A 27,867-nucleotide genomic window follows, 5' to 3' on the forward strand; every position below is an offset into this window, starting at 1 on the left:
TAGTTTTTGATGACGCCGCGGGCCGCAGCATCAATAATAGGGATATTCAATGTATAATTTCCAAGTAGGTCTTATTTGACGGGACCTTGCAGACAGGCATTCCACAAACACCGTGGAAATTTAATTTACGATTGCATTATTCACGCTTGACACGGAAAAAAGTCACAGTTTCAAATATTTGAATAAAATTGTTTTTGTGCGGGGCATAATTTTTTAATTAATGAGTTATATAGACATCATACGAGAGTTCGCATCATGACATTGTAAAAGTGTCGGGTTATAATATTGTAACTAGTGAACCTTTGACGCGCCACAATTTTATGTAGAATATTTTAAAATCTACTGAAGAATGATCTGATATCAGACATTTGAGCGATGTAGCCTAATCCTGGTTTCGATAAAGTCGTGATAAGTATAGGCTATTGGTATTGTCATTGCCAACTTCAAATTAAATCAGCGTTAGATTTTGCCTTCGATAATTATTGGAACATATCAATAACAAATTAAATATAATCATTATTGAGCCATAGTAATAGCATTGCTACTTAATCTTATTAGTAGGGCAAGTTTTTGTTGCACTAAAAACCTGAGAAAGTTGCAATTATTTTTTTAATTTTAACAAAAGTTGCAGAAGTTGCATTTATAAATTTTTTTGAAATCATGAGGGTATGAGATTCTCGAAAGGTTCCAGCATTTTAAAATTTGCATGGTGTCTGCTTGTTCCGTTTCTTTCTTCGCTATTCAATCGATCATGGATACATTTTTATTTACATAGGGTTCGCACAATTTGCCAGTTTCAGGGAGTTTCATGACTAACGGAATAGTGGGTATGCCGCATACCCGAAAAAATTGCTAGGTAAACACGGCATACCCAGTATACCTGCGTCCGGCGCCTATGGTGGGCCGCATTGTCACTTGAAATCCATTAACTTATTCTTTATTATAGTTTTATAGCATATTTTGCGCAATACTTGATAAAAGTTGCAGAAAAAAGTTGCATGAAAAATATAGACAAAAGTTGCAAAAAGTTGCAACATTAAACTCCTCCAAACAGATTAAAACACCATGCTACATACATTATGAGTATTTACGAAGCTTCCAGAAGCTGTAAAAAAAAGTTGCAAAAGTTGCAAAAACTTGCCCTACTTATTAGCGATCGTACCCCTTGTACTTCCAATGAAATTTCTCGTAGTCCCTGGCCATTTTCAACTCAATTTCTGATGGTACCTATATTAAAATCAGAAAGCGCATTGACATAAAATCGCGCGTAGCGCGAAGACTATTTTCCAGTTGAATTAATTGGCCAAGAACATATTCCACAGCACATAGGCCTAATTCCACAATTCATCTCGCACACCCTGATGCGGTGCTTCGTACCCTGATGGGGTCTACGAACTAGAACCCCTGGAATAGAAATGTCCAATCGGCGAATAATTCATTGGTGTTACAGCTGTAGAGCGTACTACCAGGCCTACCCTACTCGCCACCGATAATAACATCGATAAAGAGAAAAAAAAACACCCAACATGTAATCAACTATACGTCACGGGGGTCATAGAATGCTAATGGTTGGTTGCCATACTGACCTGATTAGATAGCTATATACCCTACGCAACGCAAGCTACGACCTTTTGATATATTAATATTATCATGGCAGTTTCATAGATTGTTGCGTCCGTAGGATTAACAAGTCACCGTTCTGAGTCGAAAGTCCTTCTCTGATTTTAACGTTTGACCCGACTCAACTAGAGTCAATTACCCAATCAATCCGAAATCGAGTAATTTTACTAGAAGGTCGCACCAAACCAAATCAAAATTTTCAGTCACGAATCATCAACGGGTCATGTTTTATCGTCATGAACTAGATATGTGACGTAATAGCTGATCTTCTACCACATGGTAGCATTTAAAAGTGATATGATATAGTGAAGTTTGTTGAGATGTCAGTGATTTTCATAGTAGTTTTAGGTTGAAATGTAACTTCTCCTACTTATAAAAGATATATCGCACTTGAATATATTGTTGAATACTTGAAATTCCAAAATGTCGTCGCGGGCCGCGTGTTTGAGACCTCTGCTTTAAAGCAACGTCTACAATGAGGTTGAGTGAAAGTCTATGCAAAGTATTTACGTGTCGGAGTTTTATATACACGTTGCACCTCTGATACAGCCTCAGACACAGCATCTTGAATAGCGTGAAAGCGGAGATAGCGTGTTTCTGGCTATCAAGTCGGGAACCAAGATCAAATATCGTCGACGGAAGATGCGAGCGATTTCGTCACAAATTCGGCATTGACCACAATGTCACGGTGAGCGAGGCCACTTAGGCGGATATCGCCGTTGTTGGCCTAGGCTACACAATATTTTTGCTAACAATAATAGTAATGATGATAAATTATTCATCAACCGCAATTCCGTAATCTGATCTCTTCATGTATTGCATAGGAGTAACAATTTTGCTCTATCATTTAAATAATAAAGGTGTTTGCAATTTCGCTATTTTACTCAGGCAGTTGTTCCCGGATTATGCGTGTATTTACCAGTTTAACTGTTAATCAAGTACATAATATTAATTCTTACCTGGCAGTTTTAGATTAATCATTCCACGTCACATCCTATATTGTATTGGCTCGAGGTTTCAATCGCGATACGTAAGAAGCTATTCATGCGATGTCGGACAACTCGACTATTTCTGCATAAAGTCTTTTGTATAGCAATGAGATCAATTATCACTGATTCATCATATAATAAATATATACAATGGAGAGGTGTATTTCAACAACTTGATGGTTGATATTATTATTATGTTGAATCTTTATTTTAACTGTATCTCACAATTAGTCCTATTACAGTTTTGTTGCTAGTTAAAGCCAGACCGTATACTTGCCGGCGAATTCGAAGTGCTTTCCGACGCAATTAGCTCCTCCCTTTCTGACTCTTTTTCTGGCCATCGTGAATCCACCGGCGTTGTCCGGGTCAGTAGTAACATTGAGACATGGGCCAAATTCCTTCCACTCACAACCTGAAATCGACAGATAATTATCCATTATAATTATAATTGGTGATTAAGATTTTGTCGTCATTTGAATATGTTATAGTGACGGTTGCAAAATTTACTCTTCGAATGGAATCGCATGTTCACACGCGACGCTGGCGAGGGTTATATGAAGATATGGATAAACAATTAAACAAATGCTAAACAACCCTTAGGAATCGCCAGAATAACTAGAGTGGCGGTTCTCAGCAGTGTACCGAGGTATTTTCAAGAGAAACCCACAAAATCTGCAACGGGTGTGATATCCAAATTTTTGATTTTTCGAATTTGTTGCTGAAGAATGTTGTCAGGTATCGTGCGCAGCTCATAGTTCAAATTAGTACGGAAGTAATGGCAGTGAAATTTTTGTTGTGTTTGTATTTTATCAATAAAATATTATTTCTTTGTGGTAATTATGCCGATGTTAGAGAGCACAGCGTTGTGCTGACTTGGAGGTATCAAAACGTGGTTTTTAAACTGCGTTTCCTAGATATGTCTCGATATTGAAGTCATGCGGCACGCGGCCTCTACGAATTTCGAAAAGCGGCTGGCGATCAGTTTCGAGTTGGCGACCCCTGCTTTAGTGTATGCGGAGTGATTTATATAGTACAATCTGCTGAAATACAGGAGATCTAAAATATTAATCATGTGTCCCAACATTCGATATGGACCAATGAATTTGAAACGACTTATATGAACCAAACCCTTGCCGCAGTCCCTCAAATTGCAAGATCTCCTTTCAGCGATAGGACCTCTCCTTCTTGTTTTCAAGCCCAAACCGCAAGTTCTACTGCATGCACCAAATGCGCTCCACTGCCCTGTAGGAGAAAAATTGTTTATCGGTTATCAGATAATGATGAGGTATATGAGCATTAGTAGCGTTGAGGCGAACAAATCATTGATCACGATTCGAAGGGGCTAGAACTTTGCTGAAAGTTCGTTGCGAACGCACGTTCGTCGGCACATGCACGAGCTAATACGTTAGAATGCGGGATAGCGTAGTTGTGATACGTCCGGTTTCTTGATCGATAGGTCGTGGAATGAATCCCCGGCCGGTTCACATCAAGTCAGGTTGCTTGAAAAAAATGCCACACACAAAATTCGAGTCGATTCCGACCGGTACAAGCCGTGCTGAAAATAATGCCGCATAATTCGTAATTCGCATTGTAGGGGTGCATTGAAGTCGTAATAAGCAAATATCACAATGCATTGCGAAGAAATAGCCACAACGACGTTTCGATTTCGTGAAATCTGCATTGGCGCAAAGAAAGATACTTTCAGATATCGATAATGACCTGTCAAATATGTATTACGGTATTTTACCTGTTTGTCAGTATATTATCTCTTAATGGTCCTCGATTTCAGCCTGGAAAATTATATGACACTCGTTTCCACGAGACCATTTCAATGTCGTGTATCATTTTCAACTAATCAGTGTGACATTAACTTTTTATTACTTAGCAATTTCATTATTTATACTTGAATACTTTGTTGCGCCGATAGCAGACGATATATATAAACTTAAAGCTTGGTAGCTTTCACACTTTATTTAACGTCCACTTTCGAATGAATATAACTTTATTAGTTACACGAGCTTTCGGAGCGCTGCTCCTTCATTAGGTGTCAAAGCGAAAGTAACGCAAAAAGAGCAACACAAATATATTTTCAATTTGAACATATGCATATTATGACATCATAGGGAATGAGAAATTCTGGATTCCGAAGTCGCGTACTCTATGACGTCATAGGCACAAATATCAAGTTTTGATTTGAAATGCAAATAGTGAGTTGTGTGCCTAAAATCGGATTGGATAAGGTGTTTATATAATAATTTGAAAAGAACAAAATGTGTTAAGTCAAGCATCATGATGTAGTGAGACATACATCCTCTATCTATATTCAGACCTTGTCGGAAAGTATCAAATTTGTCGATATATTTTCGTTCTGTAGCCTTGCGGAGAGTAGCGTCTTCCACGTTCCCGACCAATACATTGATAGTCATGTCGCTCTCCGAGTGCCAAGCAGAAGAAAATTGATCACCGACAGGCTTCGATTTGTTACCCTTCGAGATATCATGTCGGCGATCATTTACTCTCTTGTGGAGAGGTTGACTGGTTTCTCCTACGTACCATGCATTCGTACATCCTTTTCGACAGCGAATCAAATATACGACATTACTTGATTTATAAGTAAAATTGCCTTTGATGTTGTGCCGGGCGGGTCCTCTTGTAATCTTGGTACTGTGATTGAGAATAGCACACGTCTTGCATGATGGTTGTCCGAAATTTCCACGCCATTTTCTCGTCTTGGCCGAGATAGCCTACTATTTACCAAAATGTTACGCAAGTTGCGTGGTTGCCGGATGGCTAAAATAGGTCTTCTCGGGAATACTTCATTGAACTTCGAATCGTTGATTAGTATTCGCTGATGTTTTCGTAAAATCTTACGGATCTTTTCTGCTCCCGGGAAATAAGTAGTGACCAGCGGCACTCTGCGATCTTGTGTTTCCTCATTGTGACTTCGACTGCAATCAAGGAGCTTTTCTCGTGGTACATTGAGCGCCCTTTATATTTGATTCGTTATTAGCTGTTGATCGTAGTCAGATTTGATTAGTTCGTGTTTCAAAACTTCCAAATTTTCATTTTTGTCATCTTTCTTCGAGCAAATTTTATGAATTCGAAGGGCTTTGCTGTAGACTATTCCTTTTTTACAATGTATTGGATGGAAACTGTGGTAGTTTAAAATCTTACCTGAGTCCGTTGGTTTACGGTAGAGTGACGTGAAAATGCGACCTTCTTCGATGTTGACAAGCGTGTCGAGGAATGAAACTGCAGCCATCAAGCTCTCCATGGTCAGACGAATATTAGGGTAAAATTCGTTTATTGAATCATGAAACTTTTTCAGTGACTGTTCTCCATGGGTCCATATCATGAAAATGTCGTCGATGTATCTCGTATAAAAATATTGGCCGCAAAGTTTTTGTCTCCATGAAATCCTCCTCAAAATGATGCATGAAAAGATTAGCGTATTGCGGAGCAAATTTCGTGCCCATTGCCGTTCCTTGAAGCTGTAGAAAGATCTTTTCGTTGAATTCGAACGTGTTGTGAGTTAACGTGAAGCCGATAAGTTCCATGATGCTTTTCTTTAAAGGATGTTCAATTTCTGCAAGAGATCTCTCCACAGCCTCCATGCCATCCGCGTAGAGTACGCGACTTCGGAATCATGAATTTCTCATTCCCCATGATGTCATATTATGCATATGTTCAAATTGAAAATATTTTTGCGTTGCTCTTTTTGCGTTACTTTCGCTTTGACACCTGATGTAGGAGCAGCGCTCCGAAAGCTTGTGTTACTAATAAAGTTATATTCATTCGCGAGTGGACGTTAAATAGAGTGTGGAAGCTACCAAGGTCTTACGTTTATTATTTATACTGTAACACAGGCCATTATCAAGATGTAAACCCGTGAAAAAAGCATTACTTTTCCTTCAGGCATGTCTGGAACACGATGTTCGATCATTTCAAAGTGTCGGAATTTGCCACCGTAATGACTATATTTAAAAAAATCGTCGAAATCTCAATTTAAGATTGCACGGTTTCTACCAGTCGGAATTAATATAAATTTGGTGTTTACGTTTTTTCAAGCAACCTTGTAATGCTATCATTAAGCAAGCTGAATTTGATAAAAAAAAGTTATTCTTCAGAAACCCTGCTGTTCATGTTCGTAGATCACCGGATCCAACATATATCAAATATCCAGTTTAAAAAAATTGGTTGGTTGAATGACGGTGCATTGAGTACGGTATAAAGAGAGACATTCGAACACGCGATTACCACAGCTTCAGCTAAAACATATCTGTAGTAGGCCTGTATTTTACCTGCATTTCCCTGCGTGGATAACTCCCTAACGCTAGTAAGGTGTGTATAGCTGTCAAAGTGGCCTTCTCACTTCGCTGACCATAACACCTTCATCATATCGGCCGTATCATAACTGACAGCTACTAATTTGGGCAAAGTTGAGAGAGTGAGCTTGATTGCTACTTTTCGGAATGTTCACCAACCATATATACATACCAAATATCCCGAACGGACTTGGGACAGGATAGCCAAAGATTGCGATCTATAGGCGCCATGAAAGAACAGGAAAGGCCGTAGTTTATTTTTGTCCTAGTTGTTATTGCGGCATACACACCAACTAATGATGGACATAACACGATCTGTGTATATGCATACCACGAGTTCATGATGTGCATGTGCTGCTGGACAAGGATGGTGCATCTTTAGACTTGTATGGTCGCCTTAGTCTTGCACTACCCCACCATGTTATCCCTGTAATACATGGGCGCCAATCAGGAAATACCAGTGTTACTAAGCAGGTCTTTGGTCCGACCCGATCGATCGAACCCACGACCTACCGATCAAGAAGCCGGACGCTTCACCATTACGCTATCTTGTCAGGAGCCTCACGTCGTATCAGATATTTATGTTCTCTACTCCTTTCACCCTCAAGGTTGACGTTTTACCAGGAAATTTGAAAAGGCTTCAAAATAACACAATTTACTGTGCAAGAATTCATTGATAAATTGCTGGTAATTGTGATTTCGTTGTTTTAATTTCGGTTGGAGATCTGATTTCATAGCTTCGATAAAATTTTGGTTACCAAAATCTCTGTTCTCGATTCATAACAGATAAAATGCTTTCATAAAATGGTGTATTACAGTACACGTAACACGTTTTCAGCATTTTAGAACATTTTCCGCATTTTGCGATCTCTATTAATAGCATCCTAAAGAAGTTTCAAGAAAAAAAAACACCCCCACTTCATACACATTTCCCCGTTTATTGAATTCATTAGTTTGTAATTCAATGTAATTTGAGTGGTGATGCCGGGAAAGTAGCCTAGATATGATGCTCTCAATCTAACACAGAAGTCTCAAATTCAAATGAGCTCGCGGGCCAATTCGTGGTTTTAGGTGACGCGGCGGGCTACAGCATCAATAATAAGGATATTCAATGTATAATATCCAAGTAGACCTTAGTTGACGGGACCTTCCAGACAGGCATTCCACAAGCATCGTTGAAATGTAATTCACTATTGTACTATTCCCGCTTGACACGGAAAAAATAACATTTTTCATAATTTAGATAAAATTGTTTTTGTGCCGGGCATAGTTTTTTAATGAATGAGTTAGAGAGTGCGAGAGGATCCATCATGACATCATAAAACTGCTGGGTTATAGTATTGCAGCTACTGTACCTTTGACGTGCCACAATTTCATGGGGAATATTTTAAAATCGACTGAAGATCGATCTGATGTCAGAGCATTTGAGCGGTGTAGCCTAATCCTGGTTTCGACATAGTCGTCATAAGTATCGGCTATTGTTACTGTCATTGCCAAAGTCAATTTAAATCAGCGTTAGATTTTGGGGTCGATTATTATTGGAACATATCAAAAACAGCCTAAATATAATGATTATGGAGCCATAGTAATAGCATTGCTTCTTGACCTTTTAACAATTGTGCTTCCAATAAGATTTCTCGAAACCCCCGTCAATTTTCAACCCAATTTCTGATGGTGCCTATATTAAAATCAGAAAGCTCATTCACATAAAATCGCGCGTAGCGCGAAGAATATTTATTAGTTGAATAAATGGACAATGAAAATATTCCACAGCATATAGGCCCAATACCACAATGCATCTTGTACACCCTGACACTGGCGTGGCAGCATGTGCTGCCGCCCCTGGCTCTCGCTCAAAATGCCGCCCCCTTGAGTAGACCGCAGCAAATATCAATATAGATTCATGACAAGAAATAGCGAACGAATGTATTGTGCAAATAGAAAATCAATAGCCGTCTCAAAACTTGACTTTTCGGGCTTTGCCGATGCAAAATCAGCGATAATATCCTCAAATTCAAGATTTTGAACGTAGACTCTTTCTATAGACCGGTGGTTCTCAATCGGGGGTCCGCGGACCCCTGGTGGTCCACGAAGCATTTTCAGGGGGTCTGCGAAGCCTCTGGTCATTGTAAAGTCATTGGTAACCTAATTTACATTTTGTTAATTAGGAAAAGCATGGGAGAGTTTTTGCTTCGCTTCATAATTACTAAAACTTTAGGACTCACGTCATTAAAATGGCCGTCTGAGATGAAATATCCGACTGTGCAAATTCATTTTAATGTCAACTTACCAATAGCATGCTAATGCAAACATAAATTGCTGTTTATAAATGTTTTGTTAAGGTTTCTGAAAAGTTAAATGTTGGAGATAGCAATTTGGATTTGCAGTTGTCCGTCGCAGCAAATTTGTAAACATTCGTTTGAAATAGAAGTTCGTGAACTTTTTTCCTGATCCGTCCCAATGAAGGAATTGAAACCGCGCCGACACAAAATCCATTTTCTTCTGTGATATAACCACTAAATACCTTCAAGATGAGATGCTAGATAGAAATGACTATAGGTTGCGTGGACATGATATGTTCATTACAAACACACACCAAAAGCTATCGTCGGAAGCGTTACGCGTTAATATTACATTCGCCACCAATATATATTTGTGAAAATGGACTTTCGGCACTCGTTCATATCCAATCAAAGACGAGAATTTTCAAGACAATAAATACAGGTGGAAAGTCTACCCAATTTCGGCATATAGTGTGGTGTTGTGTTGAATAAAATTCATTTTCTGACTGTTTATTACTAACCTAAAATAAATGTTTGCACGAGACAGTTGACGGTTGCACGATAATTGAGCTAATTTTGAACGAAATCTTGAAGGGGTCCACAGGGGTCTGTGGCGGTCCAAAAGTGGTCCGCGACGACAAAATGGTTGAGAACCACAGCTATCGATAGAGCTGATAGCCGATCATCATTCATGGTAGAACGTAAATAAGACTTCGTCAGTTTGAGCTTTGAAAAGCTCCTCGCACAGCTCTCAATTGAAACACCAATGGTCAGATGAAGTTCCAGACACGAGTATAAATATGGTGTCGAATGAAGTAGCTTTGCATTAACCGACCAACCAATCATTGTTAGAAACACGCGGCCTTTTTCGGAATGGTTCCATTGTCATGTTAACATATTATTTCGTGTTTTCGGAATCAGCGTGACACTAGCTTTCGTTGAAGACCAGTTTGAATAAATTTTAGCTCACTGGACGCCAGCTATAGGACTACCAATTACGCTGCTTTAGCCGGCTGTGTACACTGTGTTGGCCTCATTTTGCCGCCCCCTTGGAGCCTGCCGCCCCTGGCGCAGAGCCAGAACCGCCAAGTGGCTGCTACGCCACTGCACCCTGTTGCAGTTCTTCGTACCCCGATGGGGTCTACGGTCCCTCGTTTAGAACCCCTGGTATAGAAATGTCCAATCCGCGAAGTATTCATTGGTGTTACAGTTGTAGAGCGTACTACTACCTTACCGGCCACCGATAATAACATGGATATTGAGAACAAACAACACCCAGCATGTAACCGACTACCCAGCTAGCACGCCCACTTGGTATCCAGGTGGAATTTAAGCGGGTAGGTGGGATGGATGATCGGAATGGGTTAGTAACATGTAACCCACATCGACACCAAGCGGCATTTCCATCCATAAACATGCGTGGTTATACCATACCAATCCCAGGTAGATTGCAATAAGTCTCTTCTAATTGTACCTATCAATTTGAACTCGGGGAAGGTTTACTTGTTGAGTTTTTGATATCAAATCATCTTGAAACATGAGAAACCCACTTATAGAGGAGCTCAGATTTCCCATATATCACCCACACAGGAACCAACCTTATTTTCCATCAATGGTATTTGGTTTATTTCATCGAATAATAAAGGTGGTTCCGTATGTAGTAAAGTTTTCTAGCTATTATGCTATCCTTGTTGGTTGCTCGAACCTCGAACATTAAAACACCTACCATGCTTTACCTCGTCAATGTGATTTGAACTATTTAAAATTGACCGTTTGTCACACTGAAGTGAACTTAAATTTCCGTTGCTAGAGTACTCAATTCCTTACAGCGTGCGTTATAATTTTCTTGCGTAGATCCCATTACCTTTATCCCTTATCTGTATCTATTATTTTTAACTCAGGATTAATTTTACTCGTAAAATTTCTTTGATCAAATAATTGGAACTTGTTATTTTCGTCAATGAAGAATGGTCGACTTTTCATACGGCTCCCACATGTGACCGAGTAGTTTTCCGAAATAGATGCTTCTTTTATATTTTCCTACAGCAAGGTTTGTTCATCTATATCAGGGGTCACCAACACGCGGCCCGCGGGCCGCATGCGGCCCACGAGGTCATATTTTGCGGCCCGCGACTTGATTTGAGATTTCGGAAGAAAGCTAAGAAAACATTTTGCAAATGCTGAAATTGACCTGCAATGGCCGAAATACCGCCAAGACCGAGACGTTTAGAAAACGGCTTAGGGCAGTGGTTCTGAAACTGTGGGGCGCGTCCCCTTGTGGGGGCGTGAAAGCATCTGAAGGGGGCGCGGAGCTGCAGTCAACTGAAAAATTTTTCGCGCTACGCGCGATTTACCTCGAGTTCATTCTTATAGTTATTGCTCTGTGTACGGTCCCGAATTCACATTATAGAATTCTCTCATCAACATTAATGACCATCCATGCCATTAAACTATCCATTCGGATTGCTAGCTTTATGGATGCATTTTGTGATGTGACAATAAGGGGGGACGACAACTTTCAGTATCATAAAGCGGGGCATGTCAATAAAGGTTTGAAAACCACTGGCTTAGGGCTTCTTCACAAGATCAAGCTTTACGTGGAGATGGTCTTCCATCTAGTAACGTATCTCGCTAGCCCCAAAATGCGTTTCAAGGTATCGTGCGCAGCTCAAGGTTCAAAATAAAATGAAATTGATGACGGTGATATTCTGTTCTATTTTTATTCCTTTAATAAAATGTTACTTCTTTTGTGATCACTATGCCCATCGCCTATGTTAGGTAGCACTGCGTTGTACTGACATAGAGTTTTAAAACGTGGTTGCCTACTTTATATCGATATTGAATTCATGCGGCCCGCGGCCGCTACGAGCTTTGAAAAGTGGCCCGCGACCCGTTTTGAGTTGGCGACCCCTGATCTATATAGTAAAGTCATATTATAATCGGTTTCCGATTTATTCATTTGCGATGCTGGTCGCTGGGACATTTCCAAATTGAATTCCACCTCCATATGAATTGAATTCGGGTACTGGTGACGATAAGCGCCTAAGAATCGGGCGGCCTCGGTTCGACTCCCGTCGGAGGTTTGTCCGGGCTCCTCTTCTTGCGACATGAGACCCGAGAATGACTCGACGAAAGAATGCACTCACACACAGAGATGGGCCGATTCCAAATGTTGGGAATCCGTATCCGTCCTGATCCGACAGTCAAATAGGATTTCGGAGTCCGACAGTTGAGCAACAAAATTAGCATCCGAAAAAATCCTGCTATTGCTTTAGTGCTATTTCACATTAAATATAGCCTGCAAAACAGATATGAACATTATAATCAACAAATTAGTATCAAGTAATGCCTTACAAGGGTTTATTTATATCACATTTTGAATCAATAATGTTAGGTACGGTATATATCTTGAATATAAATACGGGTAGTAGGAACTAGGCAGCAGAAATGAGCTAAAAAGACTGTGAGAACAGAGAAAGCAATATTAGTTGCTTTACGGCAGTGGTTCCCAACCTTTTTCCACCCACGTACCATTTTGAGGTTTTGTGCAGTGCTCGCGTACCACCTATCAAGTTACTCGCGTTTCCGCCATTAATGACGTCATAATCACGTATTTGACATATGCGAGGTGTATTAACAAATTCTATTGAACTAGGCCAGGGATGTCAAATATACGGCCCGCCAGGCGATTTTATCCGGCCCGCATAGCAATTCAGAGTACATTGAAAAAAGATTATATTATCCATCACATCCACAGTAATAAAGCAAATTACAACGTCCGCGTTGACAGTTAAATATCTTGTATTCATCACAACGCATACGCAGGGCTAACGCCAGATTATGACTAAAGCAGGAGTGGCCAACCTTTTTGCCCTCCACGGCCGCATTTCGACTATACTCGTGTAGCCTACGGCCGCATTCCAGGGCAGAGCCTTAATGAACGAGCTGCTGGACGCCAAATACCCAGGTTAAAGTGTTTATGTCCATTTCTGGTGAACTCCGGACTAATGTATTTAATGATAGGCTTACTATGTGCACCAAAATCGCGAGTTATCACGGGTAAGGTTAAGGAAGGAAGCCCCATAGTCGCGCGAAGCGCGAAAAAATTCAGATTCACCAATGAATTTCGTCATTGATATTAGTAGTTTTACATATTACTCTCAAACATTTATCCTTTCTCATCCCCTGTGATCAGATTCACTGGTATAGAGTTGATGTAGGGGTATTTTCAAAAACTAATAACTCCTTTCGATCGAAAAAGACAGAATCTACTCGCGTACCACCTGGAAGACCTTCGCGTACCACTAGTGGTACGCGTACCACAGGTTGGGAACCACTGCTTTACGGAGAGGGTAAACATAGTAACCCAGGCATGCCATGATGCCAACAACAAAATCAGATATTGTGCATTGTGACGTGCCAAGACAACCAGGCCAATAGTACTACTGAAGAATGGAACTAAATTTTCACTAGAAGTGGCATAGTCACAGAACAGACATGTATCAAACAAAATGGATGAATCAATCAAAATGATCACTTGATAGAGCAGCAATGAATAGGAAATATATATTATATAATCAGCATGATGATGTGCACAATCAATCAGAGAGTACCGGTGGTACTTCAGTTCTAGTGTTTCCGAAATCATAAAAATGACCAATTGACCATGCCAGCATATATTCATCCATTACCACACTACACAATCATTCCAAATGACATCAAAAATCAGAACCACCAGTTACTGCTGCAACTGCAACAGCACCGACACCCCGCATTTCTGTCATCCTGACAACTGATATCAAGTACCCTAATGGCTGATGAACAGTAAGGATAAGAATCAATATCTGAGGTAAAACTGAATTCGAAATTAAACACTTCTGCAGCACGCTTGCTGGAGCCTGCCTTCGTCTTCATCTCATCCAGCAGTAATCTCATCACTGCAGATAGTGCAGAAACTTTACTTATGTTGCTTACGCATTTCAACGACGTGACCGGTATCAGCGGTTTCAACGTTGTCATTTATTGTCGGAACCAGCCTGGGCTTGATCCATAGCAATGAATGCATTTAACTACGAAAATAATATCGAAGCGGATTTTTTCATTGAATATAAGATATCTTGAAGCTTTATTACCCAATATTTGCTATGAATATCAGATCCTGTTTAAATCCGGCTCATATGGCATTTTCAGAATCCGGCTCCGATCCGGCCACAGTAAAATTCATCAAAATCCTGCTCCGGCTCCGGCTCCTGAACCGGACTGTGGCCATCTCAACATCGAGAGTAACTGTGACGGCGGGCACTCGATCTAAGCCGAGGTAGATGTCAGTCTAAAAGACGCCAACTGCGCGTCGGTCGGCATCCTCCTATCTGTTCATTACATCGCTTTCTATCTTATCGTATTGTACATTGTGTGTGTCTTGTTCAGTTGAAAATATAACTCAACGATTACACTTAAACAGTGATGACGGCCTCACTCACCCACCGTAAAGGTTATTATATACTCAGATTACCGTATACATTGGTTTGCGTGATTGGAGGTAGCAGGTTCTAGGTATGTACTGTACAGTATACAATGTTATGTTAACTACCGTATAGCATTTAGCTAACTTCGCCTAGCACATCTCTACGTCGACTTCTCGGCCCACATACACTGCTACTGCCACTGCTACAAGGACCGGGGTCGTAATATTGTCTTCGCTGCCAGCTAAGTGGGTTACCCACATGGTCCCCCAGAAAATACCTCTGTAATATGGGGCCAAAAATGTACGGTTTCCGCTTGGTTTCCCCAGCTGGTTACCACAATTCATCTCACCTTGATACCTTGTGGTACCCAAGTAGGCGTGCTACCTGGGTATACGTCACGGGGGTCACAGAATATCAATATTTGCCATAGTGACCTGATTGGATAGCTACCCAGCAAACACAAAACCGTAAAAGGATAATCCGGGATCATCTCGATTAGGTTCTGATTTTCTAAGTGTCGGGGGAATGTCTAAAATACGTATTAGGGTTGTCTTGTGGTTATATTCAATCAGAATAAATTCCAACTCGGTGTTGTTCCATGGCATGCGTTAGACTTCATTATATCGCGTTGTTAACCTAATAATGCGAATTTTCTATCTCTTGCGGGTATGTCTAAAAGACGTAGAAAGGATAATGTTTGTGTTACATTCAATAACGATAAATCACTATCCGGTTTTGTTCGATCTCAAGCGGTAGCTTCGTTATATCCATTAGAAAACAATGTTCTACCTTCGTTTTATTGCGTGAGGATGTCACAGGTGTTGAATATTCGTGTTGTTGCTCTAAGGCCGAACAGTTTCGTTTTCTTCTGATATATATGATCTTCATTAGATATATATTCGCTCTTTCGGTAATCTCGTATGTTCAACGAGTATGGATAATAGTTTTATTCAGAGAATAACTAAATAAGTGAGATGTTGTACGTTTAGGAATATGATTATCGATGCGTGACTTCTAGAATATATCGGCGATTCAAATTTACGCCATCGCGCGTGACAAAGATTTGACTCGCAACAGGTAGCAGCCAGGCATAGTTCGCTCTTTCTGTATGGTAAATGCCGTAAATATATAGGAATTGTGACTGAATGAGGTAGTGGGTAAAAGGTATATATGCAGTAGCATATAGCTTATTGGGTATTTCGAATTGCCTGTAGTATATGACGCCTAGAGCTGTTTGACTTTCTTCAAACCAGGCGTAGACATAACTGTAGAAAAGTCTCAACGTTTCCAGGTTAGAATTATAGAACTAAACCGTTTTTTCCGAATTAGATTACAATTATATTACTGGCCTTTCGCTCTAATTTAGTGAAATTAGACCACTAGAATTATCTAGTTGTCCAAGTCGCTTCAAACATCTGAATTACCGGTAGGCGGTAGGCCTACCTTCTATACCTATATCATAATATTTATGCTTGAATTTTCTAGGCCTATAAGTCATATAGATACATACCTGTAGAACACTGATTCGTAGGTTACCTGCCTTGGTACTGGCATCCTGATTTTATAAAAGTTGGTGCAAGTATGGACATTTTACACTTGATGTTGATTAATGGAGCAAAATTTGATATTTGAATGCAATTATACCTCGAATCCAGTGACAAGATTATTAATCGTTGAAACCAAACGTAGCTTGTTTATGTTGGCCCAGAGAATTTCGCTAGCCAGTCCATATTGATAGAATATGGTCACAGTAAGATAATATTTTGGGCTATTTTACATGAACTTTACAACATTTGATTTGATATGTCCGGTAAAACATTTGTTATTCTGCTTTCGAATAAGACCTAAATTGCTGGTTTCAATGTTAACTGTGTTTGTCAAAGGCTGTAAAGGTAATTTCTTTTCCATGTTAGATGTTTGTTTGTTTGTGGTGTTCATGGTGGTGGTTCGACTACACTGGTCATTTTACAGCAGGCCGGTTCTTCTTCTTATTATTCCGTATCTGCCCGATTACCAGTGAACTCGGCACCTGGTGAATTCGGCCGCACAAACTCGGCACTTGGTGAATTCGGCCGTGGTAGATCTCGTAGCGATACCGGTCACCATGATTGGTTACTGGACTGTTTTCTGGTGAACTTGGCACTTTGAGTGGTTGGCAATGTTGTACGGGGGTCAGGGCATGCGTAGATCACACAGTCACGGCGTGATTAGATCACAGATTGCATAACCGCGGGGAAATAACGCGACACTCTTCACTTGGTGAACTCGGCCCTTGGAGGAATTGGCACTAGAACACCTTCGCATTAGAAATGCATTTAAATGAATGAACAGTATCAAAAAGGAAATTTAAACGTGTCGTGGCTCGCGGTAGATCTCGTAATCTTGGGATCCTTCAACCCTGTTATCGATACACCCTAACCCAGAGTGGAATCGTCTCTCCAAAGGCAAAAAATAGTTTATTTTGACGTGATCATGCGAAACATTTGTTGATGAGGAACACTGGCTTGTGATCGATAAACGAAGAAGCGCCGCTTGATGTTCCACAGCTTCGATCTCACATACAACGACAAGATCCATCTTCTCAAAACTTGCACGACACAGGCCCGTCACTCGCGCCATCGATTCCAAGCAGACCGCGCGTGGTCGGTATATGAGCGCTGCGTCATTTCCTGCGACTACGCAATCCGTGATCTAATCACGCCGTGACTGCGTGATCTACGGATGCCCTGACATCCTTACAAGATTGACGAATCACTTGATAATACTATTATTAGTTTAATAATTCATATTAATAGCCGAATTCACCAAGTGCCGAGTTCATCGGCAACCATCTGCCCACTTATAGCACTGCCCACTCCTAGGCTTTTTAAGACATGGCTATGCGGATCAGATGGCGAGGAGGAGCCTAGATAAACACCCAACACTTCGGTAGGAATTATGGAGTCGACGTGTCAGGCTCGAACCCGCAATTCATTGGTGTTTAGCTATAATGGAACGTACAACTACGTTACCTCGCCATACCTTGTAAAATGGGACCGTAGCATTTGGCATTTCGTGTGGCAATTGACTTTTGTGTGGAAAACTGTGTTCGTTTTAGAACTTATCCGAAACTTTTATTCCGCCGTAGATTGTATATGATAAAACGATATCGGAATTGATCCTAGAAGAATTCCAAAGCCACTCACCACAAAGGAGGATTTAAAGAAGTTTGATGACATATTGAATGAAAGCAAAAGCCTTTGCAAGATATGTGGTATGTTGAATCTGTTTTGTTATTTTTAAATACTTTGTTGTGCCGATAGCAGACGGTATATATAAACGTAAGATGTGGAAACTATCAAGGTGTTATGTTTATTATTTTTAGAAATTCAGTCAGTCGAAGTGGACGATCGTATTGCTTGGATTATATTTAGGCTTATTTTAGCATCTTTGAGATGCAACTCTGAGCGTGGACGGTCATGAACAGTCAACTAATTCTGTTCCTATATTGACATATCAGACATTTGCACTCGTACCGTTGGCGGCGACAATATTGGTCAGTCAGCAAGAAGCATCATGAAGATGGTTGCCAGTCTGGTGTAATTATAGCAGAGTCGGAAAGAATGGGAAATACATTTTCATCAACCTCCATTTGAACAAGATCACATATAGTAAGAGACATTCATGATATGCTGCAAATGTGACTGTGTTCTTTGTCTAGTCACCCCACTCATGCAACTATTGAGGCTTCATGCCAGGGTTGTAACCAAGTCACAAGGCTCCGGGTCGCAAGTCAATTTCACTTTTATAGTTTTGACTCGAGTCATTTTCAATTCACCACCGAGTCAAGTCCGAGTCCAAGTCAGCGAGCAGAGGGCCGAGTCCGAGTTATGGTATTATGACTCGAGCCAGAGTATAAGTCATTGTGTTAGCTGCTTAGTTTCCAATTTAGGTCTTGTTAAACCAACTTATTATATTTTTTTGTGATATCGAGTGGGTCGCATTTATAATATACGAATTTTCCTTACTTTTAGCAGTTTCTGGCCGCATTTTCAAATACCAGTATCAATAGGCGAAATCCCAATAGCGATTTGCTGTACTATTCTTTGAAATAATCATGAAATGTCGGTCTTGGCCGTCTGAGTCTCAAGTCATGCGCAATGAGTCGAGTCATTTCCGTACTTTGAGAAGATGACCTGAGTCAAATCGAGTCAACAGAAAATCGTGACTCGAGTCTTACAACCCTGCTTCATGCAATGAGCATTTACTTTGAAGATAAATAGTAATTAAATAACTGGTTGGTGGTACAAAACTTTAATACTGCTTTCAAAAGCACCTTCATGATAAACGTTATTGAAACCCGAAGAACTTTTCGCGCGCCAATTAAAGAGCTACCGGCACGATAAAGGAAGCAAAACAGAGTTGAATTCAAAATCAGATGGAGAATTATGACGCATTAATGTCGAATGTAGAAATAACATCAATGGAGCCAGAGCACAGCAACAATGCAGTGTATAACAACGGTCGCGTAAAACAGTATGACAGCGTGACACAATTCTTTATTTATTTATTATAGTGGTGCCCACCGTAAATACTATTTTATTCAAGTCCAAATTTTTCGATGGCAATAACTCCGCTTCCACTTGTTTGAATCGAACCAAATTTGATGAACATTGTTTCTATACATAACCTAACACTTTCATGGGGTGAACAGAAAATTTTCAAATTTTTTCTATTTATTTTTATATAATAAATCTAAACTTTCTTTTCCTGTAGCAATGCGGCTACTGGTTGGAATTGAACCAAATTTGGTGTGTAGGCTTGAATTAGGTAATTTAACAATTTTATCAAGTAGCCAGAACGATTTCAGAAAAAACCTAACAATTTTATCAAGTAGCCAGAACGATTTGAGAAAAAAAGTCATTTTTTTAAGAGCCCTAATGTCCATGTCAGAGAAACGTTTTAGGGTAGGCCTACTCTCATGTCTCGCAGCGTTCTCTACATAATTGTCAATTGCGATACAAACTGTACTTGTATTGGTAAAGCCATCCAACTTCGAATTGTAAAATGTTGGGAGTCTTGATATCAAATTTTTGAAAGGTGCACTTTGAGAGGATTTCGGAATCTGTCAAATTATACAAAAAATTTTAGCAAACGTTTTGACATATTTCATCTATTTGGGACTCGATCAACGTAAAAGAATTGGTAATTATTTTATACAATATATTGTATTTGTAGTTGAAGTATAGTAATAATTCTTATGGTTACCGCACTTGTAACGATTCACGGCCATAACTGGAATAATTAGAATGATGTAACTTTCAAATTGTCATGCATTTTGCAACAACATTGTTCTCAATTTTCAAGGTGCTGACCATTGGAGGGAGAATCACCATTAAGCCGGGAATTCACGATCCGTAAACGCGGCCGACTGTTTCTCTCCTGAAGCGGAAGCGACAGAGAAGAGGAACGAAGAAAAAAAAGGAGCAGAAATAGCAAGAGTGTGACAAGTCGCGTCCGTTCGCTTTAATGCGTATTTCCATCCGCGAAGCGCGTAGTAGTAGGTGGGAAAACTAATGGGCGTTTGGTTAGCGGTTATATAAGGTTGACTCCAGCGCTGTATTTGCTAAATGTTGCGGTGAAATAGGGGTGGTGTCATTTGATATCAATATTGACTATTAAAAGACCATTTGTTAGTGGTCATGGATCTGTTCGGCCAGTATTCAGTAATTTCTGATGGTCACTTCCCGGCTTCTGTTCTCTAACCCCTCATGATTGTTATTCTGCTTCTAGTAAGACTGTCGATTCTAATGTTTTATCATTTGTCGGAGGTTTCTCTCGCTTTATTTACAACGTTTTGCTCTCTGCTAGGTCAATTACTTTCCTGGCTGAGTATCGCTACAGCCTAAGAAACTGCACTAATTCTCATTTTAATGTCTTGCTGGTTATCTTGCTGTCAATTCTAATAATTTGTTAATGTCTATACCAGTGCAGCCACTCAAATGTTTTGTTCTCTGTACACAATATTGTTAGGTCTTCAGCTTTCCAGGCAGAGTATCATTCCACTTTCTAGACTTGAGTATATATCTCTCCAACTAGCTGCCAAATAACTGATTCATTTGGATTGTTGAATTGATCATTTTTGACAGAATGTGGAGAAATTTTAGTCAAGAATTCTTTTTGTGTTAGTGGCTGTTTTCAAAGATTGCTGAAGTAGTCATCGTTGATCTTGATAATCAAGTAGAAGTGGCGATTGAAGTCAGTTCTCTAGTCATATAATAATAAAAAATATACTAAAAAAAACTTGAGTGGAAATAGTCCAGAATCAAATCCATTTTAGTAAGTATGGGCGAAAAAAATGCAGGAGTCATTCGTTACTCGCTACCTCTGCCATTTTCGCAGTACGAATGTCTTAGCTAATAATCGTCATTTTCATTTTATTTCTGCAGGGTGTTGAAAAGAAAACGCCAGAGGGATTATCATCATCAGACGATGAAACCTTCTGATTACTGACTGTTCTCATAGTTTCATTCATTGCTACTTGGCACTACAAGTAATTTCGTTCGTTTCATTTTTTACACCGGCATTATTTACTTGCCAATTCCGTTTTGGAATAAATTACCGCAAATGTGATTAATATGTAGTAGATAATGTGGTGTGTGTGTGTGTACGCAGCCGTGATCAGGTTATGCCCAGTGGTAGAAAACAGGTTATTATATCAGGATATTCTTCTAATGTAGGATCTACATTCTACTCACCATGTTTAAAGGCTGTAGCATCTACATATTATTTACATTATTAAAGGACATGGAAAAGACATTGAATTGAGTCGACACAAATCCCCCTTTCTACTACCTGCCGAGCTCTAATATCTACTATATCGGACTCCGCTTTCTACATCTTTGGTCTGTACTGTGTTTACTGGGTATAAACCCTACTTAACGCAAGCTACGACCTTATGAAATATTACTATTCCCCATGAGAGTTTCATAGCTTTTTGCGTCCGTAAGATTACCAGGCCACCGTTACGAGTCGCAAGTCCTTCTGTGATAAGAACGTTTAACCCGACTCAACTCAAGTCATATTTATTTAATCACCCAGTCGGTTTGAAACCGAGTAATTTTACGAGAAGGTCGCCCCGAACCAAATCATAATTTTCAGTCACGAATCATCAACGGGTCATATTTTATCATCATGAAGTAGAAATTTAAAGTAATAGCTGATCTGCTTAAGCATGGTAGCTTTCAAAAGTGATGTGATAGTGACGTTAGTTGAGATTTCAGTGATTATATTAGCCGTTTTGGCGTGAGCTTCAAGTTCTTATATCTAAAAAAGTTATATGGCACTTGAGTATAATGCTGAATACTTGAGATTCTAAAATGCCATGCGGCCCGCGAGCTGCGTGTTTGAGGCCTCTGATCTAATATATTCATGAATTGATTGAATACGCGAAACATATCTAGCATCAACGCAAAATGAGTCACCAGATTTCCGATACAAAACATGCGATCTAGGCTCAGGGTGTAATTATGGCAGCAGTTGAAGCAACCAATGAAAATTCAATTCTAATATCCATCCAACAGTAGGCTACTTCGATAGTTCTTACACAAGATGAGCGAATATGGTGGAATAAAGAGGATCCATGTAGCAACAATCCGCAATGAAGTAATATGGCAACGTGACAGTGTCATAGCGGCTTTCAATTCGATATAATCCCGCCCATCTCGATGCCTTCTTTCATCCCAGCCGTAGCGTATTAGAGCGGACTCAGCGAAGCATTTTGATCAGTAGGCAGGACTGTAGAAACACTTTCGTCAGCCCCCCTCCCGCATAGGGTGATACACTGAACTCTCAGCCAGTGCGCCTTATGCCACTATTATATATCTCGTGTTTGAATCGGTCAATATGATTGCATAAATATTTCTATCAATTTTTATCCTCTCTCAGCTCGCGTAATCAGATTTATCGTTAAAACTGACGAGTGAGGAATGTTGGAAATGGTAGGACCTCTAAATAATAATAAATATTTTCGGGTGGACTCTTTGGTATATTGACTTCGTTACGTGAGGCAATTTCGTGACCTCCTATGTCAAAAAATATCGACAAAGCCTACTAAACTTAAAGACGCACACGATTTCAAATTGATATTTCTTTACTTGCAAATATTTTTTCCGGTGGGGTGCCATCTGTCTTATGAGGCTCAGATCGTAAGAACAAGAACATTCGGTGCCAACCATTTAGGCGCCTATAGACAATTAATATATATCGAAGTTTTCAGTCAGCACAAGGGCATTTCTTTCCAGCCAAGGTTATCTTGCTGAAGATCGTTTTGGCACACTTCTCGGATTCGCATGTTGCATGGCCTATAACTAAACATGTATTGGTGTGCTAAGCGGCACGTCACGTCACCAAAGGTTGCTGACTCAAGTCTCGGATCAGTCAAGTTTCCATGTGTGGGAAGTTTATCTGGGTTCCTCAACGCCGAACCCGCTGTAGCAAAGCGTCTTAAAGAGCCCAGAGAAAGAATGAGCCGAGCTCCGAAGTCGGCATCAGAGATCCGAAAGTGGACGTATGAAAGCGAGAGTGACGGAAGATTGGGAGTTAGCGAACATGTTGAGTCAACAAGACAGAAAGCAAGGATACTGAACTGTATAAAAATGCATTTTCGTGGAAAGGGACCAAACAATCAGGATATTAGATATAACTTTTTTGCGATCAGTGCCAAATATAGGAATAGAGTGCAGCTGCAATTCATTTATTATGTAACAGTACAGTATTTGTGATGCGCTGTCTGTGTCTACGCATGACATGAAACGAATTATTGATTTTCCGCTGACTTCGGCCAATAGTTCGGATTAAGCGTAGTAGCCTGAATGCATTTTCAATACTATGATCACAAATTGTTTCTACAGCTGATCGCAGGATGTGCAAGCTACACGTATAATGCAATATTATTATTACAAATTCTGTAATTTTCAATTTAGAAATATATTCATGATTTCAACCGCAGCGGGTTTCTGAGGATCTTTATGTTGGTGGTAACTGGTAATGGAATATATAAAAGTCATTGCCTTTTGCTTGTCACTCCACAATCCATGAGATTCGAAAGAAAATCAATTTTCGAAGGTTTTTATAGGAAATTAAATATGTCCTACAGCACTTGGTGAGTTTTCATAAGCCGTCCATGAATCAGAAAGGCTAAATTCACTTCGAATGCTAACAATATTGTATTCGGAACACCGAGCAAACTTCACATACAAACGTAACGTTGTAAAAGATATAAATGGTTACTCACAAAAAGCATATGTTGCAGAAGTAAAAATAACACACAACAAAGTGATAAATAGTATCTTCATGCTTTATGTATCGTATTCGTATGGACCAGTCTAAACATTAGATATAATGTATTAATGAAATGAAGTATAAGTATATTGCCTTCTTGAGTACACAATTTTAATAAGGAAATATCTTATTTAACATTGCTTGAAATTACAAAAGTATGAGAATTATGAAATTGGAAAATAGGCTATATAACAATTACGATTTCAATTTCAGAAACCATATTCTTCCTATCATCCCTGTTGCATTATACCACTGCTAGAATTTTCTTACGTTATATATGTTGTAAACCCAGGCATGTGACTTTTTTCCCTCGAGATTGGACTTTCGAAGGTAAATTGGTAATCTTGAGACAGCATGCTTCTCCCGCATGGTAGCATGCTATTCTGCATATGGTAACCTTGTAGCAAACTTGAGCATTAAACTTCACATCCTGTTGAGACATCGTGATATATTTTCTGACCATGAGTGGACCGCCGGAACAACAAAATAATAATATCAGGGTAGATGAGATGAACATGAATTTATGCACTATTTTTGATGTTTTTGTGGATACTTATAGGTGTAAATGATTGGGGCTTATGTATCTGATATCCTTACAAGTGTTCAACTCAGATAAATATAATATACCGAGCATTTACTAATGTTGATGTATTGTGATTTAAAACTGACTTCATTGTTCATAAATATCGAATAAATTGAATTTCTTGTATTTCTATTACGACTGAACCATATTTTTATCTAGCGTGTAAGACTTTAGTCAAAATACCCCAAATAGTCTAAAACTACACTGTAAAAAAACAACAACCTCTATTTACAGCGAAATGTTTGGAAGCACGGTAGCCAGACATTTCGTGGTAATTTAACATTACCGTTAGTCAATGTAAATTTAACTTACACTCGTCCGGTAATCTCACTTTACACGCCAGACTGTAATGTTACAGTCACCTCTGGTATATCCAATCTACATCTTACCCTGTATATTTGCCACTCCCACTGTAATTTTACCGCCTACCTATATACATGCTGTCTGTGTAAATCAGGATTACATACCAGCTTTTAAATTCACGTACATCCCATACCTATCGCAAAGCAACCCTATGCTAAAATATTGCAAAAGCTTCTTCACACCCCAAAACGACATTTGAACAAACTGTATATTCATTCATGATTCACGATGAGAAGATTATCGATTGAAGTATTGCTGCTGGTGGTCTAATTCTTCTTTAGGAGACATGCAGTAGCACGAGTGGTCTCCAACCATTGGCCAAACTTCCAATTGTTTCCTTTTCTCGACCTCATTCCTTCTGTGTAGCTAGTATCTTGCAGTTCCACTAAAAAGAATTCAAGTCGCTATATTAAGCAAAGTCTCTAATATGACATTATAAAGACTACCAAGACAAATAGGGTAACAAAAATATAACAATTTTTGATGTACCGGTACCGGTGCATATTGTGGTGACGGCTCCGCCTTTTACATGATATAGCAGAGATTCATGACTTACTTCATCAAATGCAGTGGGCAAGTTATAAATGATAATGCATCTTCGTGTTGGCCAATTATTATTAGTCATGCACTTTATTGCATGCTGTTATTTCTTGACCCCCGATCCGGATTGTCCATCGACCCATCGTATCGGTAGTGGAAATATATTGAAATCGCCCAAATGTACCATAAAAAAATTTCTTTCGTGAGGAGCACACGATTCTGATTCCTGCTCAGATTTAGAAGGGCGCTACTATATTAGAATCGAAAAATTAAGTTATGTTGAATTGCGTGAAGCGCGAAGAAAATTTCAAAAATAATTAGAATCTCTAACAAAATTGGGAGTGAATTAGTAATTTCAATTTGCATGTCGACGGATGCTAACACATACTAATTGAATTAGGTGTTGATGGCCGCACAAATTCCCATCTGCGACAGGAGGTTGCCCATCCCTGATCTTATAGTATACATATGATATGTCTTACGCCAAGTTTGAATCCGTATTCCAGTCTTTAACATTTTTGACAAATTTCCTCAAACTTGTTTGAAAATAGCAAAAAAAAACATTGGACAGCAGATACATTTGTTTCAAGATAGGTTGCACTGAGACTAATCCTAATGCTGGTGGTGACTACAGTGAACAAGGCGTCGTTCTGTACTGCCATGCTCAATTAGATCAGTTTTGGAATTGAATTGAATTAAATTGTGTTGATATAGGGTATAGCTTAATTGAGGGCGAAACCGAGCAACCTATATTGCATCTAAGTCTGTCTTGCGCAGTGCAGTTCGCCAGCTATTAACAACAGCTACCCATAGCAACGAGCTTTAGGCTACGGCCAAAGCTATGAAGTAATGAATGACTTACATGTGGTAACTCCTCCAAATCTTCAGAGAATATCAAAAATTTGCCTAAATGAAGTTGAGCGCGACTGCTGGAGTTTGAATTTGGCGAGGTTTCTTGAATACGAAATAAGTTTCATCTTCCACAATCGTTTTCTGAAAATGGTTGCGAAACACACGTTTAGTCAGAATTCATACAGACTTAGTCAATTTCTCGCGCTCCCCAGGTTGAGAACCACTGTTCTTATGTATTGAAGCAAAAGGTTCCTCATTTGAGGTGGCATGTGTGCCAAACAAATCCTGCAGTGAATGGTAACGCCTCTATGCAATGGCCCTACAATGACATTAGCATGCCAACAGTTTCAACTACTCCGCGGCAGAGTATGTGGTGTCACAGGTCAGTATATAAGTCGACTAACATCCCAAAATAGAACAGAGAATGCAGCGAATGAAATATTTCAATCATGAAATCAAAGTCATCCCGGTGGCGTGCACAGTCGTAGATATTCACGGTCACGAATACTATGTAGTACTGTACCTTTTACGATGCGTATCCCAATCAGCATTCCTAGGAACCTTCAACGATCGTGTCCACTTTCTTCAAGCACAACAAGCTTCGCTCCACCATTTGCTCAAATCTCAATTTTCAATAATGGCCAGACGACGATACGACACTCTCACGATTTCGAAATAAGTGGTATTCATCCGCTGACATGCCACCAATAATATTTACTGGCCACAGCGTTATAATGTTTGATTTAAGTCGTTTTTTCATACAGAAACAGGTATCATTACATCTAGCCCCTTTCTTTTCTATTTAATTGCGTATAAATTGATATTTATTCCATGTGTTGTCACTACTTACCGTACTTACTTAACCAGACGCTGCTTGTGATGTCACAGTTGTGCGTTGGTTGTCTTTCGTAACGCGTGACATTAGCCTAATGTAACCTATTACAGGTCGCCTTGTTCGCCATTAACAAATGGTCAACTTGGCATGCGGTGCTGATGTTTCTAGTTTCCCGAACAATATTATACATCCTAAACTGATATTCTGACTCATCAGTCCTATCCGTGACAACGAATGTAACCAGCGAGACCGGCCGTATAGCCATAGCCTTATAATGTAATATAATGGGTATCTACGATTGTCAGTTGTTTCTTTTACCGTACTATGTACTATACTGAAATTGGTACTAGGACCAACAACAATTTCCGTATGACAGACCCCAGACTCGCGAACGAGGTTGAATCACGTCAAATCACCACGAGAATGATATCAGTAGCATTCAGTTCCACGTATACAATCTATACATTGGTTGCAGAGATTTTTAGGCTAATCAATTTTGCCAATAGCCTGGTAAACTTCAGTAACGAGTAACTGTCAGTAATTTTGCGAAGAAATTCTGGTAACTTGACTTTAGAGCTAAATTGAGGTAATATTACATATCAAAATGTAAAATTACAAACTAGGCACAGTTATTGGCAGCTACCGGTGATTCGTTGCAAAATTTACAGAGATTTCCCAGTAAATCTACCAGA

General features: G+C 39.6%; 1 protein-coding gene and 2 long non-coding RNA genes across 3 annotated transcripts; 1 reads left to right on the forward strand and 2 right to left on the reverse strand.

Annotated features, from left to right (window-relative positions):
- Positions 1 to 2,406: 2,406 nt before the first annotated feature.
- On the reverse strand, positions 2,407 to 24,243 carry LOC145442934 (A disintegrin and metalloproteinase with thrombospondin motifs adt-2-like). The gene is made up of 3 exons (XM_080320986.1): positions 23,956 to 24,243; positions 3,738 to 3,851; positions 2,407 to 3,021 (listed from the first exon to the last, which is right to left on the reverse strand). The coding sequence occupies exons 1-3, from the start codon at positions 24,014 to 24,016 to the stop codon at positions 2,864 to 2,866; spliced, it is 333 nt and encodes a 110-aa protein (XP_080177112.1). The 5' UTR covers positions 24,017 to 24,243; the 3' UTR covers positions 2,407 to 2,863.
- On the forward strand, positions 20,052 to 21,297 carry LOC145443792 (uncharacterized). Its single transcript, XR_013916539.1, has 2 exons — positions 20,052 to 20,224; positions 21,110 to 21,297. It is a non-coding gene; the product is annotated as an uncharacterized LOC145443792 (long non-coding RNA).
- A 951-nt stretch (positions 24,244 to 25,194) lies between the features above and the next one.
- Positions 25,195 to 27,625, reverse strand: LOC145443010 (uncharacterized). Its single transcript, XR_013916264.1, has 3 exons — positions 26,864 to 27,625; positions 26,351 to 26,481; positions 25,195 to 25,333 (listed from the first exon to the last, which is right to left on the reverse strand). It is a non-coding gene; the product is annotated as an uncharacterized LOC145443010 (long non-coding RNA).
- Positions 27,626 to 27,867: the final 242 nt, after the last annotated feature.

This window comes from Botryllus schlosseri, chromosome 7, assembly GCF_051294905.1.
Source record: "Botryllus schlosseri isolate E-star chromosome 7, Bs_hap1, whole genome shotgun sequence".
NCBI classification, from domain to species: domain Eukaryota; kingdom Metazoa; phylum Chordata; class Ascidiacea; order Stolidobranchia; family Styelidae; genus Botryllus; species Botryllus schlosseri.